Consider the following 22,500-nt stretch of genomic DNA (forward strand, 5'->3'; position numbering starts at 1 on the left):
TTCCCCGGGGGTCTCTCTGCGCTGGCTGGGGTTGCTGAGCAGGTAGCCTGCGGGGGCTCAGCAAGCCCGGGCAGCGCTGTCGGCTGTGGGCAGAACCGCGACCCCGGGTGCCGTGATGAGCATAAAGGCCCCCGGCGGCAGTCGCCGACGTTGGGCTCACGGAGACTACAACTCCCACCTCGCATTGCGCCCCTGCCCGCCGGCCCTGGGCTGCGGTGCCTGCTGGGAGTTGTAGTCGCGCCACGGCATTGGCCAGCGCTGTCAGCTGATCGGAAGGAAGGGTTCCCCCATCCAAGATGGCGGCGGGCCGCTGTGGGGCCGGGGGCGGCGGTTCTGCCTGAGGAGAATGGCGGGAGCGAAGCGGGAGCTGCGCGTCCTGCTGGCCGCCCTCTCGGAGGAGGCGCGGGGCTCCCTGCGGGACGCGGCCCGGGTCCGGCTGAGCAGGGGCCAGGATGCTCTGGGCAGCCTCCTGGTCCCTGGTGGGATCTACGTGGAGCCGCTGGTGCCGAGCGGAGGCGGCCGGGCCCGGGGCAGCGTCCTCCCGGGAGCCTGGGCTGAGTAAGTGGCGGGGGACGGGCAGGGGAGGCCGGGGAGGGGTCCCCGGTGTCGCTCTGCTGCGGTGAGATCGGCGGGGGCACCCGGGGGCTGGGGGACCTTCAAACCCTGCCTTGGAGTGGGGCGCCCTCCACTTAAAATCCCGTTGCTGGAGGAGACGTTGATTTATATCTACTTACTTGTTTAGTTGTGGGCGTAATCATTGCTGTAGATCAGAGGAAAAGAAGAAAATTCGTCTGGTGTTGTCAGGTTGCTGGCTTAAAACTTCGTACTCCCCTGACTCTCCTTGACTTCCTTGTCTGCTGGTGGGGGGAAGCTCTGGTGTGTGACATTCAGTGGTCACATGAGATGTTTTTATTCTGCTTTAGTAGCTTTTAGTGCTGAGTCAAACCACAGTCACGTTGCATTTCTAAACGCCTGCAGCGTCAGGCGACACCAACACTGTTCCACTGCTATAGTCTCGTGTTTCACTCTGAGCTGTGTCCTGTGCCCGCTCCCCTCTCCCCAGGAGAGCAGCTGTGCAGAGACACCCAAAGAGTTTCTCAGCGCGAGCAATGGGCAGGCCGAACACATGGAAATGGGCAATATGCTCTGCTTCTCCCCAGCCCACCGTGCTGCTGTTCCTCCTCCTAAAAGAAGTCCTGGAGCAGGGCATCACTCATGTGGCACGTGTCATGGATGACTAAAGGAAACAAACACGCAAGGATAGAAAAACCTGTGCTCTTGAGAGGAAGAGGAGGGGAAATTCCTCAAGCGCTGCCTTGTGTTGCAATCTCTGCTAGGGATGAAATGTGTTCTGGTACTGGGAGGGGGTGGCAGCAGAATCTTCACTGCAAACAGTTCAAATTGTATAGTCCATCATTAGCACGCTTCCAGAACTGTTCAGTGTATGAAATGTGGAAAAAGAATAATGTCAATAAACATACTGAATGTTGTGTCTTCAGCTTCATCTGGGAGAAATCTGAAGATGATCTGCAAGCAGCCAAGACAAAAATACTGGCTCTTAGTAAAAGCCATGAACTGTTTGTCTATGAAATCACTGTAGAAGATGGAAAATACAACCTGATTTCCCTGCACAGTTGTAAGGAAGACACACTTAAAAAGCTCCTTGAGGTTAAAAACATTAGTGAGTAAATTTCCATGTGTTCCATATCTGAAATTATTACAGGTGTAATTCTGCTTCAGCTGGTGAAACAAAGCGAGGCCGTAGGACTGAACACCGGGGAGGTGTCACATACTGTCACACTGATTTAAAGTGATCAGTAGCAGTAATAATGAACTTGAAAAACAATAGAGACATTTCTGTATTCAAAGGTGACATTGCTAGGGAGAATTAAAACTGTTGCATGGTAAGGTGTTTGGATGATACAAAGTTTATTTTTAACTTTAATAAAACATATTAATGCAACCCTGCTACCTCAAACTTTCTGTTTAATATTGGAACTGATGGGAATAAAGAGTAGAGTGAGGGCTTCTCACTGATCCTGCCAAGACTGCTCAAGTGTTGAACCTTGTGCAACCACATCATGCAGTTAGAGTGCATGGTTTTTCCAGGACCTAGACTGCTGATGTTTTACATGTTCACAAACAGTCTTAATTGCTAAGAGATTTCCAGAGATTGTAGTTTTTATTTTCAGTTCAGACTGAAATATTATTTTGTGATGAATTTTTTGTGTTCTTCATAGTATTGTCCACTTTAAAAGCCTGCACTGTTTTAGGAAACTGTTCTAAAACAGTTGATGTAGAAAGTGAGATTTAAAACACACACCCCTCCCATCCTCAATTCCAGCTTGCATTAGATGGTAGCAGCAGCAATGAATTTGAACTGTAGTTTTCTTGAGATAGCTTTACAAATCAAAAGTACCAGACTGCTATAATCCTAAAATATCTTTAAATTTACAGGTCTGTCTTCAATTTTCTCTTTGAGGATACTGTCTTTTCGAAACAACAAATGCAGGCTTCTGCTCAATAAGTTCGTTGTTGTGCATCTCGCCTTTCCTGGACAGGACTCGCCCTTAGAGACATGCGACTGCTTCACCCTCAATTTGCCACCACGAGTTTTGGACAGAATAACAGATACACACTTCTGCAGGGGGATCCTGTTTCTCTTAGATAGTTCTGGCTGGATTTGTATCCTTTGCAGTAGAGATTAACTCTCAGTGTAAATGAGCTGGAAGAACAAAGTAGTTTTTCTTTTCTGTCAGGGTTAAGCAGGACTTTATTGAAGTAAGTTCAGGCATGTGTTTTGAAGATGCTTTCAGTGAAGGAGTTGTGTGGCAAAGTGGTTGTTAGCGTAGTAAAAAATGCCACAGTCATATTAAGTGTAGTTTTTCAACCTCCCACTGGAAATCTGTTTCACACCAGAGTAAAGGTTTTCAGTGGTTTTGATCTGCAGATTGTGCATAACAGACTCACATCCACTATCACTAGCCTTGCTTTTCTTAATGAGATCCTTTAGAAATGACAGATACTCAGGGAATCCCAGCTTGGAAAACAGGTACCTGTCTCTGCGTTCCAAAGGACTGAAGCTCAGACCTGGCAGACCGTTTCACAAGGTGCTCAGCTTTAACCTGCTCTTTGTCAAAGTTTTCTGACACATATGTAGAAAAATGCAATAAAGACAGTTACTTTTTCCTCCTAATTTTATAACTGTCAATATATATCTGTCCCATTTCACTTCTAAGTAGAAATTAGCTCTTTTGAGATGGCACAAGCTGTGAGTTTGTACAGCACCTCGCACAATTCACTTCTGATCCTACCTGGGCTTAGAACGCTCTTGTAAAACAAAAAATTCCAAATGTTTGGTTGTGCAGAGATTGGCTTGGACCACAAAGTTAACAGAAACTCACCATCTTCCCCCTCTGTAACTTCTTGTTCGTGGGACGATCTGAGGCCCGGTGTTTTCTTTGACACTATTTAAAGACGTATTTGACTCTTTCGATGGCGCAAATCTGGCAAACGTCAACGTAGCGCTCTGGCAGGCTGGGGACAGGAGCCCGGCCGTGACATCGCTGCTCACTGCTGTGACAGTGTCGCAAGATCTCGGTGTTGCTGTGGTCACCAGCTCTTCCAGCTGCGCCATCGCGGTGGATCTAAACGCATACTTCAGGTGTGTTTGCAGCAGAATTCTGAAAGAAACATTTCGAGTACAACTGACATTAAGAAGTGCCTAATCTGTGTCCTGTAATAGTTGAGATGCAGTCAGCTGGTTTTTTGAGTTCTGGCTATGCAGTAGAGCAGAAATTTTATATTTGTTTAAAGCTGCGTATTATTATTATTTGCTCCAATTTATGCTGTGTAATTTAACAAATAGAAAAACTTTGTATTGGACTTTCTATTTTTTCTAGGAGGTTAGGGTACGTGCTGTCAATTAGTGCCAGTAGTGGCTGGTAGCACCTTTGAGAAATGCTGTAGGTTATGAGATTATTAAACTGTTCTGATACAGCTTTACTGATTTTGCTTGGTAAATTAGGACTAGGTTGTAATTTAGAGGTGTTGTCCACCTCAAAGGAAATAACATTGGGTTTTGATGTCTTACCTGGATACATTTTAATGAATTCTATTAATCTGAGAGAAAACACCTTCACTGGTAGCTCCTGGAGGAGTTGAACATGAAGGAAAAAAAATCTTAAGTCATCTGAGGGAGGTGAAGTTTAATATCGATTTCTTTACAGACAGTTCCGTGGGCATTTGCTCTGTAAGAAAGATCCTGAAAATCTGGCGGTGAAGCCTCCGGAGAGGCTGGACGAGGACGACCTGGCCAGTTCTGACCGGAGCATGGAGCTGTTGCCACGGCCTTTCCGCACAGACAGGTACAGAACCAAACCACTTTTGCAAACAGGCTGGGGTTTGCCTCCTTTACATCATTGATCAATAAACTACTGATTATTTTTTTAAATTGTAGTTGTGGTGAGTGAAATCAGCTCATTTTGCTTTAAATATTTTTAATGTTAGGAAACAGGCCAAGACAACTTTAAATACGCCATCAGACAGCTTCCAAGTAGTAATTCCTGTTTAGCGTGTTACCTTGAGTTTGAACCAGTATTGACAGATTTTTGTATTCCAAATATTTTACAGTTTATTGCAAGTTTAGCACAGATAAGTGCATGTGGACTTCAAAATATTCTGTGTTCATATAAAACATTTTAACTCTGTTGTGGCCCTTAATATTAGAGATATTAATACTATTACTAATAATAATGATTATAACTTGATGTAAATATAATAAATACTCAATTCTAGAATTAATTTCATTCTACTTTTTTTTAATTGACAAGGGCATTTTCTGTGAGGAAAATAAAATTTTCTATTAAAAATGCTCAGCTTCATGGACGTTATCAGCTAATGCAGCTGCGATCATTCAACTTGGCTGCAAACAGTATTTAACTAGAAATAAACAGGAGACGTTAAGGTTAAAATGCAAGATGCTGGATGGAATCTATAAGGCTAAAATGCATATTACTTACCTGAGGAAACTTTAGAAATTTATTTAGCTGCATTGTTCTTGGAGTAACAGCCGGTATTGCAGGTAACTTCTTTCCCCCCAGGTCCTGGAAGGCACACTTGTCCTCACTGCGTGACACAGTAAGGAGAAGAAAACCAGGTTCTCCAGACTTGGTGGATGACTTGAATTTACCTTGGTATCAGTTTTTTACCCATCTTGAAGTTCATGACCCCGAATTCTGTGAAAATTCGGAGAAGTTGGTGGCTTTTGTTCCACGCATTGTTACGTGGGCCCCTTCCAAACGAGGACAAAGCGATGGTACAAACCTCAGCGAGGCAGGACGACAGTGGAAACAAATCCCCATGGCAGCACCACAAGAAGTGGTGAAACTGGAGTGTAAATTGGTAACTGGCGTTACCGCCCTGTTTGTCGAGTTAACCAACGACCAGGGACTGACTCTTGCTCTCTGGGATTTGGAGTCGCAAGATGTGACGCGTTACCACTTTGGCAAAAATAGCGTTTATGTGGATTGCAGTGAAGAGTTGCCGTTATGTCTAATTCTGACAGGTGAGGGTGGTTTTTGATATCATATAATGGTTCTGATGTAGGCTTCTGCTAAAAGATTTTTTTTTTTTTTGGTGGTGCTCTTCTTTCCTGGCCACCTGGCTTTAATTATGGTTTGATTCTTTTATTTAGAGCATGGTCTCTCCTTAGTTCTCTTTGGCTTAACTCAAGAAGAGTTTTTGAATAGCTTGATGATCTATGGCAGCGCTGGAGTTGTAGACTCTGTTTGTCGTCTCAATGGATGGGAACAGTGTTCAATTCCAGTACATGCGCTAGAGGTAAAGAAATCTGTTTTGTGTCTTACAGGTAAAAAAATACTTCTTTAAAGTAATGAGTGCACTTTAGCAACGCTAATGGTGGTTTTAGAAATAATTAAGAGCATGACTCAGAAACCTGGGGGCAAAAAGTAGTGGTTTAGTTATCAAATAAACAATAAAAACCCCAGGTAACCCAGATGAGTAACCCAAAAGAAGAAATACAGCAACAAAGTAAATGCACATTTAAAAAATAAAAGTTTTAAACTAACTAGTGCTCAAAACTCCTTCTGTCCACCCCATTCAGTCTGTTTGCAGGTGTGATCAGGGGGAGGGAGCTCAGCTGCAGGCGTTTGGTAGAGCTCTTCTGGTTCTATTTGAAGGGTGTGATGGAAAGGGAGGTGATGGGGGGAGTGGCACAGCAATTTGCAGTTGCTGTAAGCGTATTTGAAGTCCTGATTCTCACAGTATTTATTTTTTATTTTAAATCAAACTCTAATTAATGGTTGGATTAACATTTTGTCTCTGAAGATATTGAAGACATGGGGCAGGGTTTCTGCAAAGCAGAAGGAGCGTGGCGGGCACTGCACAGGTCACCTTGGTACTTCAGGCTACAGGTGTTTCACATTTAGTTTAAATTTCTTCTTTTTTTCTGCATGTATACTTTGTCACTGAGTATGAAGGAAAAATGCTAGCAGTAAGCGTACAATATATATTTCATGCATAATTGTTCTCCTGCATGTTTCTCTAGGCAGGTTTGGAAAATCGTCAACTAGACACAGTAGACTTGTTTTTAAAAAGCAAAGAAAGTCTTTTTGATCTGGCTGCCGCCTGCCCTGGAGCGGAGCAGTCTGCTGACGGTGGGTCCCAGTCTTACCTCAAAAGTAAGTCAAATACTTTCAGCTATGTGGAGGTTTCCATTTAACTGCCTTTCTGTTAGTGGCTGTGTGTTTGTAAAAGCTGATTGAATTGTCTGTGCTCTTGTGTGTTTGGATGTTGGTATATTGCAACTTCTCTACTTCTGGAAAAGAAGAGAGAGATGGTGCATAATACGTGCGTTTTTTTGTTGTGTTCTGGTATTAGCATTTGCATTATAAGCTTTTTGATGAGAAGGCAAAGCATGCTACGTATATCATTTGACACATTTTAGAAGACTTTTATAGCATATCTCTATGACTTTTAACTTAAATTTAAGTGTGTGTGATCAGTCATATGGTAGAATGCAGATATTTTAGCTTTTTTCTGTAAATATTGCAGATTTGGAAGAGCTGAGGCCAGCTTTAAACTTACTTTGCTCAGCAATCAGAGAAAACGATATGGAGCCTCAGAGAAAACACTTTTCTGAGCAGCTGCTAAACCTCACATTGACTTTCCTTACCAAGCAACTTGAAGAAATTTTTGTGTACACAGAGGGTAAGATTACTTGTTTGGAATTGTATGTAGTAATGTAATTTGTCATTGTTTAGGTAAGAACAAGTAATCTTTTAAATTAAAAGCCTAAATTTGCCTAGAATTGAAAAAATTAAAAAAAGCACTAGAGTTAAGCGAATGAAAGATGTTATTTAAGGGGAAACACGAGAAATTAATCTGAATCCAGTGTCTGTGTTAACCCAGACAATTCTGACCAGGCTCTCAGCTCAGACAGGGCGCTGTGACCGGGATCATTTTGGGATGCGCAGGAACAGCAGAACGGGGCTGTCAGGCCATTGCTGGATACTCGATGGTCGCGCAGTTTAATGGCTTGAGCTTATCCCTCAGCTGCTCCTTCTTTTCTCAGTACCACTTGGTATATTCTGGCACAAATATTTATGTGGCTGTTGAATGGAATAGACTAGTTTAAGAAACTGATACAGCTGAAAAAATAGCCTGCCAGGTTATTTTTTTTATCTGGAGCACTTCCCAGTCTGATTTACTGTGTGGTGACATGGTGACACTTCCGAGCGTAACCCAAGGGGTGGCACCGGAGCAAGGAGCAGTGGCTGGAGGTGGCAGTGCATGGTGGGTTATGCTGGCACTGCTGTCGAGATGCTGCTCATTCAACTACAGCCTACAAGGTATGAGAAGAGAGTCGCAGCTGTGAAGTATTGAAATGCCAGAATTGCAGAGGCCGGCTTTGTTCTGCTGGAGAATGCTGTGGGGAGCGGGCTGATGTGGCCCAACATACACTCGCTGTCCTGCTGCTCGGGTCTGAATTGGGTCTCAGAGCTGCTTCGTAGTCTGAGGACCAACACGTTATATGTGTTAAGCTGAACTGATTTCTTCTAGTAGTAGAAGGTGCAGACTGTTAACTCTTATTCCTAATATTTTTTTCTACTTGGTCTTTATAGCCCTTTTTTCTTACTAAATGAATGTTACATTTAGATGTCCCTGTATTTTAAATGGGATTTGTCTGACTAATAGTCGGTTGGATTAATTAAAAAAAAAACCCAGTTCTTGTTAACTTGTTCGTGAAGGGGAAAACATGTGGCTGAGGGCGGGGGGATGTCTCTGGAGCAGTGCAGGGCTGTGAGCGTGCCCTGCAGTGTGCTGGGAGCACTGGGCAGTGTCAGCTCTGCACGGTGAGGCTGCGCTGGGAGCCGATGTGCTCCGTCCTCTGGGCTGCTCTGGTTATTAGTCAGAACGCATTCAGCATTGCAAAGCATAAAAACGCTGTGGTGTTCGTTTCTGTTTAACTGATACCTTGGATGCTTTTGACAGAACCTGATGAATTCCTGCAGAAGGCTGCAGATATTTTAACTGATTACATTATTAAACTTAGAAAATTTCTGAGAAAATATCCTCAACCACAAATAACTACGGGACATACAGGGAGAGATCATGATGAAGACTTACCTGCATTAGAAGAAAGCCACATATGGGAAAAACTGACACCAGAGGTAAAAATGAGTAATCCTTTTTTTACTATTCTTATTAAATATATTTAAGGAAATTATTAATATGGAAATGTCTTTAACCTATTGGGGAAACAAGTCAATACAGGGATTATAAAGGTAGTAACACTGAACATTAATGGGATCGGTTTGTCCCATTTTTTCCCCTTTCAGGAAGTCATTGCTGAGGCCATCTTAAGCAACAAAATACCAGAGGCCCAGATCTTCTTCCAAATCCATCAACATCCTGCTCAGAGTCTTCCAGAACTGATTCAGACGGGTTTGAACCTGGTCTATGACCGTCTTCTGAAGGATGATACCAGAGAGGCCTCAGAGCTTTTGAGAAATATGGTGAGAGGTGTTCAGTGAGCGTGCTGATCGTTTAATACTTTGTTGTAATTAACAAAACAAATGCTAAGAGTATGGAGAGCATTTACATGTCTTATGGATGTATTGATTCTACCATATACATGTATTACCGTGAAAATTAACTTGTTTTAAAGAACCGCTTTGGTCACTAATGCCTTCGGAATGCTGAGGGCACCTGTTTAGGAACGATTATTGACTGATGTCATGACCAGCAAAGTGCGAAGGTGATTCTGGCAAGTCAGGTGTTACAGGGTACATGTTTTATGTCCCATCACGCAGGTCACTGGGTTGTTATGACATCTCTAGTAACTGGTGAAGCGAATGTCACAAGCATGCTTGTAAAGGTTGTGTGCTTTAGGAAGAAAGCGGGTGCATTTGTTTTATCAACCTACTGCTACATTTGTACAGTTTGCATACAATGAGTATCTTCTTTTTTGTTAGGGCTTTGATGTGAAGGAAGAATTCCGTAAGATATGTTTCTACACAGTTGATAAACGTGTACGAGATTTGTTGGTAAGTGTAGAAAGGTGTTTTTTGGTTGGCTGATGTTCTCAGGTCTGAAGCCTGTGTGTGCTAAGAGAGCGCATTGGACTGAACACACAGAGTGGAACAGACAGGTTTTGTCCCTGCATCCTTGCAGCGTAGTTGCTGAAACATGTCACTGACATACCTGTATTCTTTTGTACTTGAAGTTGATGTAAAAATTGGTTAAAATGTCATTTCTTCGCTCTGGCTCTGATCTAGTTCTTTGCTTGCACACAGTATGAAGTCCTGGCCCTCTTGAAATTTAAGTGTATTGACCTCAATGCTTCCAGCATTTTTCCCAGAGTTGGTTAACTGTTTACACTTGCAGGATCATTTACAACTTTAATATATTATGAGTAGATAAAAATTGTAATTGGAGGTAATACTTTAATTTGAATTAAAGGTGAAAGTTTTACGAGAAGAAAATTATTTTTCTGAAAAAGAGAAGAAAATGATAGACTTTGTGCATCAGGTTGAAAGCTTTTACTCGGAGTCCTTCCAAGAAAATAAAGAGATTCAGTCTCTTTCCAGGTAATGTGGGTTATCAGTTTTATTATTAATTAATAACGTTAATAGGATTTTAAATATGCTGGCTTCTATGTTCCATATGATTTACTGCACTAACAAATCCAGTCTTCTGTAATTTCATTAATTTCACACCGATCTTCATTTGCAGGAATAAGGGTCAGTGTGGGAACTCATTACTTTTCTCATTAATGTAACAATTGTCGTGTTCTTTTGGGACTAAGTCATGACTTGGTGTAACACAGGTCTTCTGTTCACGTCATCAGCACCATAAATGAAGTATTTTTAATAGCTAAGGATATTAAATATTAATGAAACATGTTTGGATGTAATGTTTGCTCTATTTTTGATATATGATATCCATAAAATAGCAAACTAACTTAGAAAAATCATTTTACTGCTAAATAATTGTAAAAAAATTATGATACTGGTCATTTGCTATGTCAGTTTTGGAAAAATGACTTAATTCTTTGCCTATTTCTCTCACACGCGCTCTCGAACTTCCAACTGAAGTAATGCCCTCTACCACTTGCAGAACTCTCTTCAAAATGGACCAGCAAAATTTGTTGATCCTTTCATCATCTTCTGTTTGTTAGAATGTGGTTTGTTTTGTAGAAGAGTACTGAGAACATCCTAATACAATATTTCATTGCAGTTTGAAGAGCTGGGGAAAAGAGCAGGACTTTTCCAGACATGCAGCCGTCCTGGACTCGCTGTTGAATTGCGACAGACATCGGGTTCAGCACCGGAGGGTCAGGATGGTGTTTGACTGGGCCCAGAGCTGGGATGAGCTTACGCAGGAAATGATTCTTCTCCCCAGAAAACCACGCCAAGGCAAGTGTTCTGGTACCAAGGACCTAACTGTGAATTAAAAATCTGGTTTTGACATAATATATTGCAGTTGTGTAGGAGTGGCATTGAGAGAACTCAAGTTGTTTGCTACCACAGTAGGTCACTTATTTTTTGTCGGTGACAATGGGTAATCAGGGTGTCTCATCCTGTTGTGTTCTGACAGGGATCTCTGTTTTTCCTATTGAGGAAAAAATTGGACCTAGCTGGAAGGGACTTGTCTAATGCACGCCTACTTGTTGTAAATATTCTATTCTGCTATGTGCTATAGAGCTTATTACTCGGTAGTATTATATTTATCTTCTCCAACATAAAACTCTAACAAGGTGTAACAGTGTATTTAATCTCAACCGTTCATTAAAAATATGTACATGTATTAAAAATATCAGTATTTCCCTAAGGAGCGTGTGTTTGTGCTGGTTTCATCAGTTTGCCTTTTGAAACACAGAACTCAAGACGTGCGATCCCGAGGTTCTTTGGCGGCATTTGACAGCCCAGCACGATTGGGTTAATATTTGTTCATGGATTGAAGAATCTGAGCCCAACCAGGCTTTGTGTGGACAAGCAAACTGGCCTCCTCTCACTCCAGACATTATTGACCGGAGCACATTATGCAGCAGCTATATGAGAAACGATATATTAAACATGCTGGCCAGGTATGCGCCCTTAATGCATTGTACACGTGAAGCCAAAATCAGATATAGAAATACATGTAATAAAATCTTTGATACATATTAACTTTTATATTGTATTTAGTGCCCTTTTTGAAACAGCACAAATCCATTAATAAATTTAATTTTAGTCTTATACTTGCACTTTGCATTTTCTGAAAAGAGTAAGAAACAGGAGAACAGGAATCTGTCAGCCCTTCAGCCTTTCACAATGGTTCTATTCCTAATGCGCATTTTAATACAAGAGAGAAACTTCTAAACACAACATTTCGCTCCTCACGCCTTGTTCTCCGCAGTGAACTGTAGTAGCTGAGATGTTGTTTGAGCACTGTCAAACTTACTTGGGCATGTTATGTTTGCCTCAGTAGTGGAGTAATCCCCTAGAAGGAAAGGTCCGCTTTACAACTTGGAACTGAAAACACCCTTCAGAACTTCCTAAAGAGAGAACCATCTAATCAATGTGTGTGCTTTTTGTCTTTTCTGATAGAAAGGGGATTTTTGTCTGTTCTGAGTTGGAAGATTTTGAACTTCTGCTCCAAAGATTGTCCCACGTTGGGGGAGTGCTGCAAAATCCTCCCCCTGTTCCGACATACAGTGCTGCAAGTGGTTTGGACTTCCATGCTCGCTTTGTCCTTCACTGTTTAGAGTACAATTTGCAGTATCTGTTATACACTTACTTAGACTATTACAGGTATGAATGTTTTTAAATGTAAATAACGCAGATTTAAATAATGAAACGCAATTTGAATAGTTGGCAGTAAGAGTTTTCCTTGGCCCTTGCTGTTTGGTGAGAAAGACTACTTGGGTCACAGCAGTGTCATTGAATGAAAGATTGTGGGGCGGTGGTTTAAGTTTCATGCTGTATTTTGAAACTTTATTCACATTGCCAAGATTAATTTGCATGTCAGTCATCTAAGGAAATTATTATAGTTGTAATTAGGATAATGTTATAAGCAATACAATCTTAAATGGGCCAAACCAACTTGTTCTTCAGAAACTCTCTCACTTGAGCACAAGTATGAGTTAATTCTTCATACATTCACAAATAAAGACATTGCTGGTTTCCGTTTGAATTAGGATTAGTTGGAATTTGAAGGAGAAAGAACTGTTAGGTGTTGGTACTATATGAAGGCCTCCCACTTAATGAATACTTTGCAATTAAAATTTCTTAGCTGTAACTCCAGTCTAACAGGGTGATTATTAAGAAGGTGAAGTGGACCAGAGAAAAGCCAGCAAATCTTTTTTGTTCATTTGTATAATCAATTCTAGTTTGCACAAAATATTTAGACTGTGTGGAGTGGTATTTGTGAATCGAGTCCCTTCTTTGGGAAGTGTCTGGGGTTGTCAGGGCTGGAAGCTGTTACTGTGATTTACAGAAACATCATCTCCGAGAAGGGACCTGTCTGAGCAGCTGTGTCAGCTAAAGCCCTATGTTGTGTAGAGAAGGGTGATGTGATTTGCCTCCTTCATGAGAATGGATGAAATAAGTCACTATAGCACCAAGTCAGATGGTCTTTATTTTGAATGCAGTGTTATATTGGGGCAGAGGATGGTTACAAATACTATGTTTTCACTTTCCAGTTTAAGTCCTTCAAATTGTCTGATTTTGGATAAGAAGGAACTGCATGAAGCGCACCCCTGGTTTGAATTCCTTGTGCAGTGCCGAGGGGTGGCCGCTAATCCGCGAGGTAGGAGAGGATCCCACCTCTGTGCTGCTGGACGCGTGTTTGGCACAGCTGGGTTTAATTCTGCGCACTGCTGCAAGCTCCTTATTGACCGTGACAAATCATTTACACGTGCATCAACTCCTCATCTCTAAAATGTGGATTATAGTTCCTACTTAAATTGTACATAGAGATTTGGAAGCTGTAGATATGTCAGAATTGTTTTGCATATGAGCATCATTGTCTTCATTTTGATTATATTCCTAACAAGTTGAACAGGAGAATTCATAAGAAAATGCATATACTATTAAAATTAAAACTTCCTCTACTCCTTGTGGTTCTTCTCTGCTCCTTGGATCATGTGTTTACTTTTTTGTTTTAAGTTATTGTCATTGAAAATCAGTAGAATTTGTGCCCTTAACTCATTTCAGGGTTTTTTTTTTTTAATGTTTCATCTTTTGTAGAGTCACACATTAACAAATTATAAAAATAAGCCCAAGTGAAGCTTTTTCAGAAAGTGTGACAAGTATAGGATAAAAAATTGAACCAGTACAATGCTAAACTGTTGGACTCAATCCAAGTCAATCTGTGTAGCTAAAACGATGGATTGAAATCGGGGAAAGCCTGGTAAAAATTAGAACAGTTTATCTGTGTTTATAAGTAAATTGAGAAAAATCACTATTAACAATAAAAAACAGGAAATTCAGCTTTTTTCATAGTTGTAGAACAGTTTTAATATGTGATTGAATAATTTAATATTGTTCTTGCATGAAATTAAATCAATCTTTTTTTTTTTTTCTTTTAAGATCCAAAGATGATTTTTCAGGCCAGTCTAGCAAACGCTCAGATCTTGATTCCCAGTACCCAAGCTGGTGTGAGCAGCATGCTGCTGGAAGGACGGACGCTCCTCGCGCTTGCTACTACCATGTTTGCACCCGGAGGTATTGATCAGGTACTGTGTGCCACAAATTACTGAGCTGACCCAACAAAGGGAGTAGAGTGGTTGGAGGTTACGTGGTTTAGAAACAGCAAGACACAGCGGCTGCGAGCTGGAGTCTTTAACTCCTTTGTAACAGTTACAGCTGAGAGGGTTTATAGGTACTTGTGTTCCTCAAATTGTTCTAGTTTGCAAAAATATTTTCAAAAACTTTTAAAATTGTGTGCCTGTATTTGTTAGACAAATATCCCCTTTTATAGTCATTTGTAGTTTTAATTTTCATGCATTTTAATTAATGAAGCAGTAGGTAACTGGACTGCATTTCTGCTAGGTATTATTCAGCTTCCATATTTTTATTTTTAAATGCTGGAAATCTGGGCACATATCAAGAGAGTCAGCTTGCTGGTTACATTGTGTTAACCAGTTGCATTGTGTTGTAGACATCAAAAAGCACATTATAAGCAATTATAGTTTAAAAATATAAATGCTTGTTGAGCCACATGTTGAAACAGAATTTATTAACACAGATAGCTTTTTGATACATAGCACAGTAACCTAAAACATCAGGTACTGTTGAAGATACGTACAATATAACTTTAAAGGATTTTCCAGGAAAAAATATAGCCCCTGTGTTGTCGCCATATGTTAAGTTTCTCTGAGGTAGTTCGGCGCATTCAAACATAGTTTTGTTATTATCTTAATGCAGTTTCTTCTTCCTAATGAAATAATTTTGCTTCCTTGCAATGTAGGTTCTTCAGAATGAAGACATGGAAAAACCTCTAAAGAAAGTTGATCCGCAGCTCTTAAAAATGGCCTTGGCTCCCTACCCCAAGCTCAGAGCTGCTCTCTTTCCCCCGTGTACGTCTCATGGGATTTTGCCACCTGACATCTCTCTTTACCACCTTGTTCAGGTACAAAGTGCTCCTCCGTAGAGCTTTTGGGCAGAACAAAAGTAAACTAAGAGAAGCTTGTTTTCAGGTAAAGCCTGGAGGATGGGGACCATATGTTCTTTTCTTAGAATACTTAATTTGGAGCTAAAGTTTATAGCTTTGTTCTGAACCAGTTTTTTAAATGGCATCTAAATATTGTGAGTCTGCTCTCCCCTTTGTCCCCCCAGACGTGTGAAAATGTCTGCAGTGTTTAACTTCAGCAGTCCTGCAATGTCAGAGAAGTGATATTCTTGCAGTGTTCAGTGGGCAGGTTGTTTAGTATTACAAAAATTAAAAAGTTTTGAGTTGTGTAAGGGAAATTGATATTTAGATTTAAAGGATGGCATCTCATGGAATGTCATGACACATTTCTGGGCAAATGCCTTTTACTGCACATCTGTGGTATAAGGTAAACTGAAAGTTGGAAGAAATGGTGTGAATTATTCATTATTAGGAAAGTGTTAACCTTGCTGAAATCACAGTTTAGCAAAATACTTCAGCATGTTCCTTCCCCATGTCCTTCGACCAAAGTCTAAGCCTTTCCTTGCACTCGTTTGTGTTCTCATCCTGCGGAGCAGACAAGTCCGTACCTTGGTGAGAGAACTGCGGGGATACATCACTGCTCCACAGCAGCACAGGCCATTCCTGAGCGCCTGCTACTGTAGCTCCCTAAAATGGTCTGTAGTCTGGTCTGATGAGAAAATTTTCAGCTGTTTCAATGTATTTTGTTTCTAATCTTTCAGTCGTTAGTGCCCTTTGATCCCACTAAATTGTTTGGCTGGCAGTCAGCAAATACTCTTGCTGTATCAGGTATGTTACTTCCAAGTTTTATATCCTTTTTTAGCCTGAGCACCTAGGATGAAATGCCTTCAGTGGAATGATTTAGCAGCTAAACTTATTCAAAAGACCATTTAATCTTCAAAAAAAAATGGAATGTACTATTTTTTTAAAAAAATTAAATCCCAGAAAAGTTACCTTTTTCTATTAAGCTCTTCACAGACAGATTTTTATTGTGAGGTAGAAAAGCAGTGTTTTCTTTCAAAAGCCAGTCCAGGGCCTAAGAAGCAATCTAGAGTTCTGATTTTTACAATGCAAATTGGAATTTCAGTGGGGTTTGAGTATGATGAGATTTGAATTAGAACAAGAGGAGACGTGTTTGTCCTCTCATGTTTTGTAGCTGAAAGCCATTGTCTATGTTTACTTCAATTGTTTATCAGCTCCTAATACGACAATATTCTTTCTAGATGCATCAAGTGACTTTCCTCATTTTTCATCCCCTGAACTGGTGAACAAATACGCTATAATGGAGCGACTGGATTTTTTATACTATCTGCACCATGGACGTCCATCATTTGCTTTTGGTACATTTTTGGTCCAGCAGTTAGTGAAGAGCAAATCCCCCAGACAGTTGTAAGTTGGACAGTTCTTTTGAAGTTATAATCTAGTACATAGAGTAACATTAATCGTCCCCAACAGCAATCGAGTGGTGTTTATTGGCATTCCTTGGAATTCTAGGTGTCCTAGGAGTCTGTTCACTTTAGCATTGAGTAAGATAGAAATCAAACATCACCTGAAAGGTGAGCTTTATTGTGAATTACCTAAATAAAATCTATACAATGAAAGGAAAGAATGAAAAATGTTCCAGTCATATCAAACACATCGGGGCTTTTCTTTTAGGGACCTGAGCCTCTAGATCACTTTGTAGAAAAAAGGAATTAAATTTTCTGGCTGAAGCTTCAAAATCATGTGTTCAAAAGGATGCAGTCAAATTACACATCTTGCTTGGATATATTGAATTACTATTAAGTATATTCAAAATGAATAGGAGTTACATGAGAATGAACAGCTGTTTGTTCCTAGAATGTCATTTGTGTATTAGTCACTAGATGGTTCTCCTCATCGCTTTGATACAAATCAGTTTCTCCTGTGTAAGCAGCTAAGATTTGGGCAAAAAGGAAAACATACCTTAATGTGGACTTCATAGTACTTCATAGTTTAAAAGACAGTCAAGCATGCACAGTTCTTTCAGTTACTACGTGGAGCAATTCCAGGTAACCGATGAAGCAGCCGTTGTGGGAGCCCTTTGGGGACCTTTTTGGCTCAGTGCAACCCACAGATCGGTTCAGGGTTCCTGGTCCAGCAGCCCTTGGGTTGTGAACTCTGCAATGGGACTTTGTGCACTAAAACTGCAGATGGGGGTTTTTTATTCATTAAAATACCAAATACATTTGCTTTAGTTTTTGTTAAAGTTTATTAAATTGCAAAATCTGTGCTTATCATGTGTGAGGCTTTGTTCGCATACCTGCGTTTTTTATAAATGTGAAACTTCTGGTTTGCAAATATATTTCATGCTAATAAAGTCTGTGAGTTTAGTAAACCTTGTAGGTACTTGTTTATATGGGGAGTATTTGTCTTTGAAAGTTGGTTACAAATGGTGTGTATTAACTGTTATTTGGTTTCAGGATCCAGCAGGCAGGGAACGAGGCCTGGATCTTAGCTCTTTCTTTCTTCAGTGTCCGGTCGGTAGGAGCAGCCTGTGTGTGTTTTCTGGAATTGCTCGGGCTCGACAGCCTCAGACTCAGAGTCGATCTTAAAGTTGCAAACATAATTTTCAGTTACAGAACGAGAAATAAAGAATCTCAGCACAATCAAATAAGAGAATCTTTGGGTAAGGATGTCTTTTGTTTTAAAATATAGTACTCTATTTATTGAGAGGAGAAGCAGGGATGGATGGAAAGAAGGTGCCAAACTTCTCAATAATGCAGTAAAAGCATCCTATCCTTTGAAGAGCTAAGAATTTTGCTTTTCCTTTATTCCTGCTTCTTACTAATTTTGAAGGTGCATTTCGAACCTGGCATGCCAAATAAGGCCGAAGAGCGCAGTGTGATGTGCAGCCAGAACTGGAGGAGTATCTAGTAGACACTGCTGAGCAGTTGCCTAAGCTCAGTGTAATATTTAGTAAAGTTCAGCCTAATGTTGTAATAATATAACTAGAGGATTAAACAAAGGGACATGACCAAACCTCTTTTGTACTTGAAAACTGTCGTACAGTTGCAGTGAAATCAGCTGTAAGGAAATATCCTAGGAATGACTTTAGAAAGTTGAATTTTAGCTGTAGGTCCACAGGTATCTTTTTATCCTAACTGTGAAACTACTGGCATTCATTTATATTTTCATGATAATTCTAAAAACATATGTGTTATTTAAAACTACAGGTAGAGCTTATTAAAAAAAAAAAAGTGTTATGTGATTTGAAAGTTGAAGTTATTTTTCAAAAGTCGTGTAGCCACTTTGGTGCCAGACTTGGCATAGTTATTAAAACATCTACAGGAGTAAAATTTGTTCTGCTTGTTGATTCTGGTACTTTTGAAAACATTACTGTTACTCTAATGCCAAATAGCATCTCAGAAATAGTCATATGTTCTTTTAAACAGTTGGAAAGTTAACAAAATTGGCCGATGGTGAAAAAGCAGCAGCAGCAGCAGTTCTTATCTCCTTAGAAGAAGCCTTTTGGGACACAGTTGAGCATCAAGGAATAAAGAAGTGAGTAAAATTTGATCGAAAGGATTACACAGGCAATTGAGATTGAGCACTGCATTTTACCATTTGTGTATTCAGATAAGAGATCTGTGTGTGTTTTATTGCAGTAAACTGAACAACAATATTTGAGGTTAGAACATAGTCTGGGTATTTCCAATATTAGAGGTAAGAGGTGGATGCTGGCAGGAATAAGAGGGTGCAGCTAGTGTGTCAGACTGCTCCACAGAGCCTTTGCAGCACACTTTGCAGTGAAGGCTGTGGGCTTTTCAAAGCCTGCGGTGTCAGACAGAACACTGTCCCTGCCATGGGGGTGGGGACGTCCACAGGGTGCCATGGGGAAGCTGCCACGACAGAATGTCACCCAATCTGGAATGGAGTCAGTGGAAATGCTGCTGTTGCCTTTCACATGGATCTCGGGCCACGTGATGAGTTTGTACATCGTTAAGATCTGGTATAAACATCAGTTTATTACAGCTGAAACTGTCTCAATTCCCTGCAGGACGTCTAGTGACTCTAGAAGGCAGTGGTCTTTGGTAATGCAGTTCTGTAAACTCCACGATATTGGGCTGAGTACATCTTACCTAAAGGAATGTGCCCAATCCAACGACTGGCTGCAGTTTGTGGTGCAAGCGCAGCTGTACAGCTACCAGCCAGACGAGGTGAGCTGGCTGTGGGCAGAGGGCAGCAGGAGCAGTCTTTGTGATGCCAAAAAAAAAAAAAAAAAGAAGGAAAAAATACCAAGAGAACATCACATTTTGGAGACAACATAAAGCTGAAACCTCATCAGTTTCCACAGATTCAGAAGCTGTCTCAGGATGTCGATATCCTCTGATTACAATAACCCTTCTCTTACAGCCACATTTCCCAACTTTTCTGCTTTTATCTCCCCTTTGGTATGTGAAAAGCGAACACAAGACAAGGAACATTGGCTCCAAAGGGAGCTGACTGTTCAGCAGGTATAATAATATGCTTCTGAGAGCATGAAAACTATTGAAGGAGAAGATTAGGAAAAAAATCCTGGTTTGAAAAATCTTATGTGATGTTATTAATCTGTAGTGGAGAAAACAATGTTCAGAGAGGAGTGATTTGAGTGCCTCTTTGAAATGAGTTGAGCACAAAAGTATTTGCCAAGAAGGGACTTAATTTTTATTTTAGATATAGTTAAAATTATGATGTACTGTTTGTAAGTTTAATTTAAAATAATTTAGTTACTGGTTTTTTTTTTTTTTTTTTTGATGAAGTTTTACCCTATGTTCAATGTAAGTTTTAATAAAACCTCTCATCTTTTCTTTCAAAACTTACATTGATTTTTGAGATACTTAAGCTTTTGAGATTCCAAATCTTCCCTGTTTGGTTTTGAACATATTTAAAAATCAGTAAAATGTTACCAATATGTAAAAATTAAAAGCAGTTTGGGAAAAGTAATGTGAAGAGGCTAACTGGAAAATTCCAGCCAAGATGATACTTAGCAGGACTGGGATTTTTAACTTGTATTTCTTTGTTGTTTTCTTGAAAAGAAAAATGTGTAATTACACAACAGCAACTAACCAGACACTTTTCATAGTATGCTGTTAGAGTATGAGAGATATGACAAAAATGGGTGTCTCTAGGAGGCATTTTAGCTTCATGTAAAAGGATGAGTTTCAATATTTTATTTAGAATAATTCACACCTACAGAACACTCTTTCCTCTCCAGGTCTCCAAAACTGTTGTAAAAAATCAAATTTGAAGAATGTCTTATTTGTCTTTTCTGTGTATTTAATGCTTCAGTCCTTCTCTCTTGTTCTCTTTGGACCTCAGACTGTACAGACGCTTTGGGTTCTGTTTCCCCAGGTCATTTCTGTCCTTCAGGATTTCACTCCTGTTTTACAAGATCACTTGACGCAGGCACTGCAGAAGTTCCCGCTGTCACAGCCAGGGAGTCCCGGTAACAGCCCTGCCGGGGTGGCCAAAAGCCAAGGCGCAGAGAGTCTCTTTCAGGTCCTGCTTCAGTGCCAGGGGAACCCCAGCCCCTGGCAGTACCTTCTGGCTGAAGGGCTGAGAGAGAACGCGCCCGTCCTGAGCGTCTTAGCCGCCTGTTTCCAAGTGAGCATTGACCACGTTATTTGTCTTTCAGGGGAATAAGTCATAAAATAGTGACGGTTGGTTTAATGATGTTAAATGGTGGATATGTAGGTTGCATTTAATTGAGGTTTTTTTTCCTCAGTTTTTGTAGTAATTGTGAATAGTATGACACGTTTGGCCAAGTGGTGTGTAATGAGGTGACGTTTGTCTCAGGCTGTTACAAACCCATCATTTTTGACAGGATGCAAACATCATTCAGTGTCTCTGTGTTTGGATAATTACTACTGTGGATGACACCACCAGAGCCGAAGCAACAAACCATATTGAAAGCTCAGCGGAAAATCACCAATGGGACCTTCATGACCTGTCAGTTATCTGGAAAGTCTTTTTAAGAAAGCAAAGAAGTAAAACACTTCTAAATGGCTTCCAGCTCTTTTTAAAGGTGAGGTCATGTCTTTTTCATGGTACACCTGAGTGTGTCTCAGGTCACCTTGCAGAGGAGAAGGCCCATAGATCCCCCGTCTGGCTGTTTGTGGCCTGGATAACCTGGGTGTAATACACTGAAAATCCCAGGTGCGCGAGAAAATCTTTGAATGGAAGTCCTTCCAATTATTACAAATTTGCAGATCATATCTCAATCTTGCATGCCATTTTAATAAATGAGAACTTTATTGTTCTGGTACTGAGGAAGACAAATTCTTCATTTATGGAGGTACTTTTAGGAAATAATGATAACCTATTTTTGTGTCTTAAAGGATTCCCCTTTACTGTATATACTGGAGATGTATGAACTATGTATGAACTGCAAAAAGTACAAAGAGGCAAAAACCAAACTGGACAAGTTTCAGGAAAGTCTCACAAAAGTAAGCGAATTCATTTGCTCTAAGTGTCTTTGTCTAGGTCTTTCCTTATTAGATTGTGATAGGTATCTAATGTCATATATAAAAATAACGTAAAAGGATGATGTAGGAGCCGATTTGTGAAGCAGGAGGTTTCAGGAGATTCCTTTTACTGCTGGCACTTGATGGAAAAATGTCTTTGACAATTCAAAATGTACAATGCATTTTCCTATATGATTTTGGTTTAAGTTGGTACGGGCAGATTGAAATACAATGTTGTCCTCCTTGTGTGAGCAGTTTAAGGTTTGAAGGTTGACATTGACTCAAGTAGGACCACTGGTGGTAAATTGAATTGTTTGTGGTAAGTGTGGAATATTCTCTGTTCTGTATTGACCAGAGCAGGTCAATACGGAGCTGGTAAACCAGTGACTTACAGGGAAGATCTGTTTAAGAAAGACAACTTTTTTTTTAATATGTTTGAAAGTTTCTGAAAAAGTCTGTGACGTTGCTTTAGTTTTGGTAATGGTCAGAAATTGTGTAGAGTTTTCTTTGAAAATTGCTTAGTGAACTGAATTACGTGCATTGATTAAAATACTGATTTAGCAGTTGGTTTGAAGAGGACCACAGTGTTTTCACGCAGCGTTCCTTCTTTGGCACACACAGATGTTTTCACAAATTGTTTCAGTTCTTTGTGTCACAGTTTTCTAGTTTCCTGAATATCTTGGTAACTAACATTCCATGTCATTAGTGGGTTTTCTGTCCTGCAATCCAAGCTAAGGCTACATCGGTTTCCTTTCCCTAACCCCTCAGAGTGGATGTGCTGATAAAGTACACGGCTACATGACAAGGGCTATTAATGTAGCAATTTATTTTATCTATCCGCTTCTGATCCTTCTTGCAT

The 22,500-nt window shown here is 40.4% G+C and overlaps 1 protein-coding gene across 2 annotated transcripts in view; it reads left to right on the plus strand.

The window, feature by feature from the left end:
• Positions 1 to 276: 276 nt before the first annotated feature.
• The window catches only part of SPG11 (SPG11 vesicle trafficking associated, spatacsin), a 33,323-nt gene continuing 11,099 nt past the window's right edge, over positions 277 to 22,500 (plus strand). Inside the window, exons 1-27 of one of the 2 annotated variants that reach the window (XM_065641600.1) lie at positions 277 to 558; positions 1,500 to 1,681; positions 2,458 to 2,685; positions 3,478 to 3,664; positions 4,230 to 4,367; positions 5,103 to 5,566; positions 5,696 to 5,841; positions 6,569 to 6,701; positions 7,075 to 7,230; positions 8,515 to 8,693; positions 8,862 to 9,038; positions 9,498 to 9,569; positions 9,985 to 10,112; positions 10,762 to 10,940; positions 11,404 to 11,611; positions 12,114 to 12,317; positions 13,208 to 13,314; positions 14,097 to 14,242; positions 14,977 to 15,138; positions 15,900 to 15,966; positions 16,401 to 16,566; positions 17,619 to 17,824; positions 18,591 to 18,699; positions 19,196 to 19,355; positions 20,530 to 20,781; positions 21,002 to 21,202; positions 21,516 to 21,623. In XM_065641600.1, coding sequence (XP_065497672.1) covers positions 347 to 558; positions 1,500 to 1,681; positions 2,458 to 2,685; positions 3,478 to 3,664; positions 4,230 to 4,367; positions 5,103 to 5,566; positions 5,696 to 5,841; positions 6,569 to 6,701; positions 7,075 to 7,230; positions 8,515 to 8,693; positions 8,862 to 9,038; positions 9,498 to 9,569; positions 9,985 to 10,112; positions 10,762 to 10,940; positions 11,404 to 11,611; positions 12,114 to 12,317; positions 13,208 to 13,314; positions 14,097 to 14,242; positions 14,977 to 15,138; positions 15,900 to 15,966; positions 16,401 to 16,566; positions 17,619 to 17,824; positions 18,591 to 18,699; positions 19,196 to 19,355; positions 20,530 to 20,781; positions 21,002 to 21,202; positions 21,516 to 21,623 — 4,677 coding nt within the window. In that variant the 5' untranslated portion in view covers positions 277 to 346. Of the gene's footprint in view, positions 559 to 1,499; positions 1,682 to 2,457; positions 2,686 to 3,052; positions 3,111 to 3,477; positions 3,665 to 4,229; positions 4,368 to 5,102; positions 5,567 to 5,695; positions 5,842 to 6,568; positions 6,702 to 7,074; positions 7,231 to 8,514; positions 8,694 to 8,861; positions 9,039 to 9,497; positions 9,570 to 9,984; positions 10,113 to 10,761; positions 10,941 to 11,403; positions 11,612 to 12,113; positions 12,318 to 13,207; positions 13,315 to 14,096; positions 14,243 to 14,976; positions 15,139 to 15,899; positions 15,967 to 16,400; positions 16,567 to 17,618; positions 17,825 to 18,590; positions 18,700 to 19,195; positions 19,356 to 20,529; positions 20,782 to 21,001; positions 21,203 to 21,515; positions 21,624 to 22,500 lie in introns of those variants that run through there. The other variant, XM_065641601.1, reaches the window with a different exon arrangement.

Source organism: Caloenas nicobarica, chromosome 10, assembly GCF_036013445.1.
Source record: "Caloenas nicobarica isolate bCalNic1 chromosome 10, bCalNic1.hap1, whole genome shotgun sequence".
Lineage (NCBI taxonomy): Eukaryota > Metazoa > Chordata > Aves > Columbiformes > Columbidae > Caloenas > Caloenas nicobarica.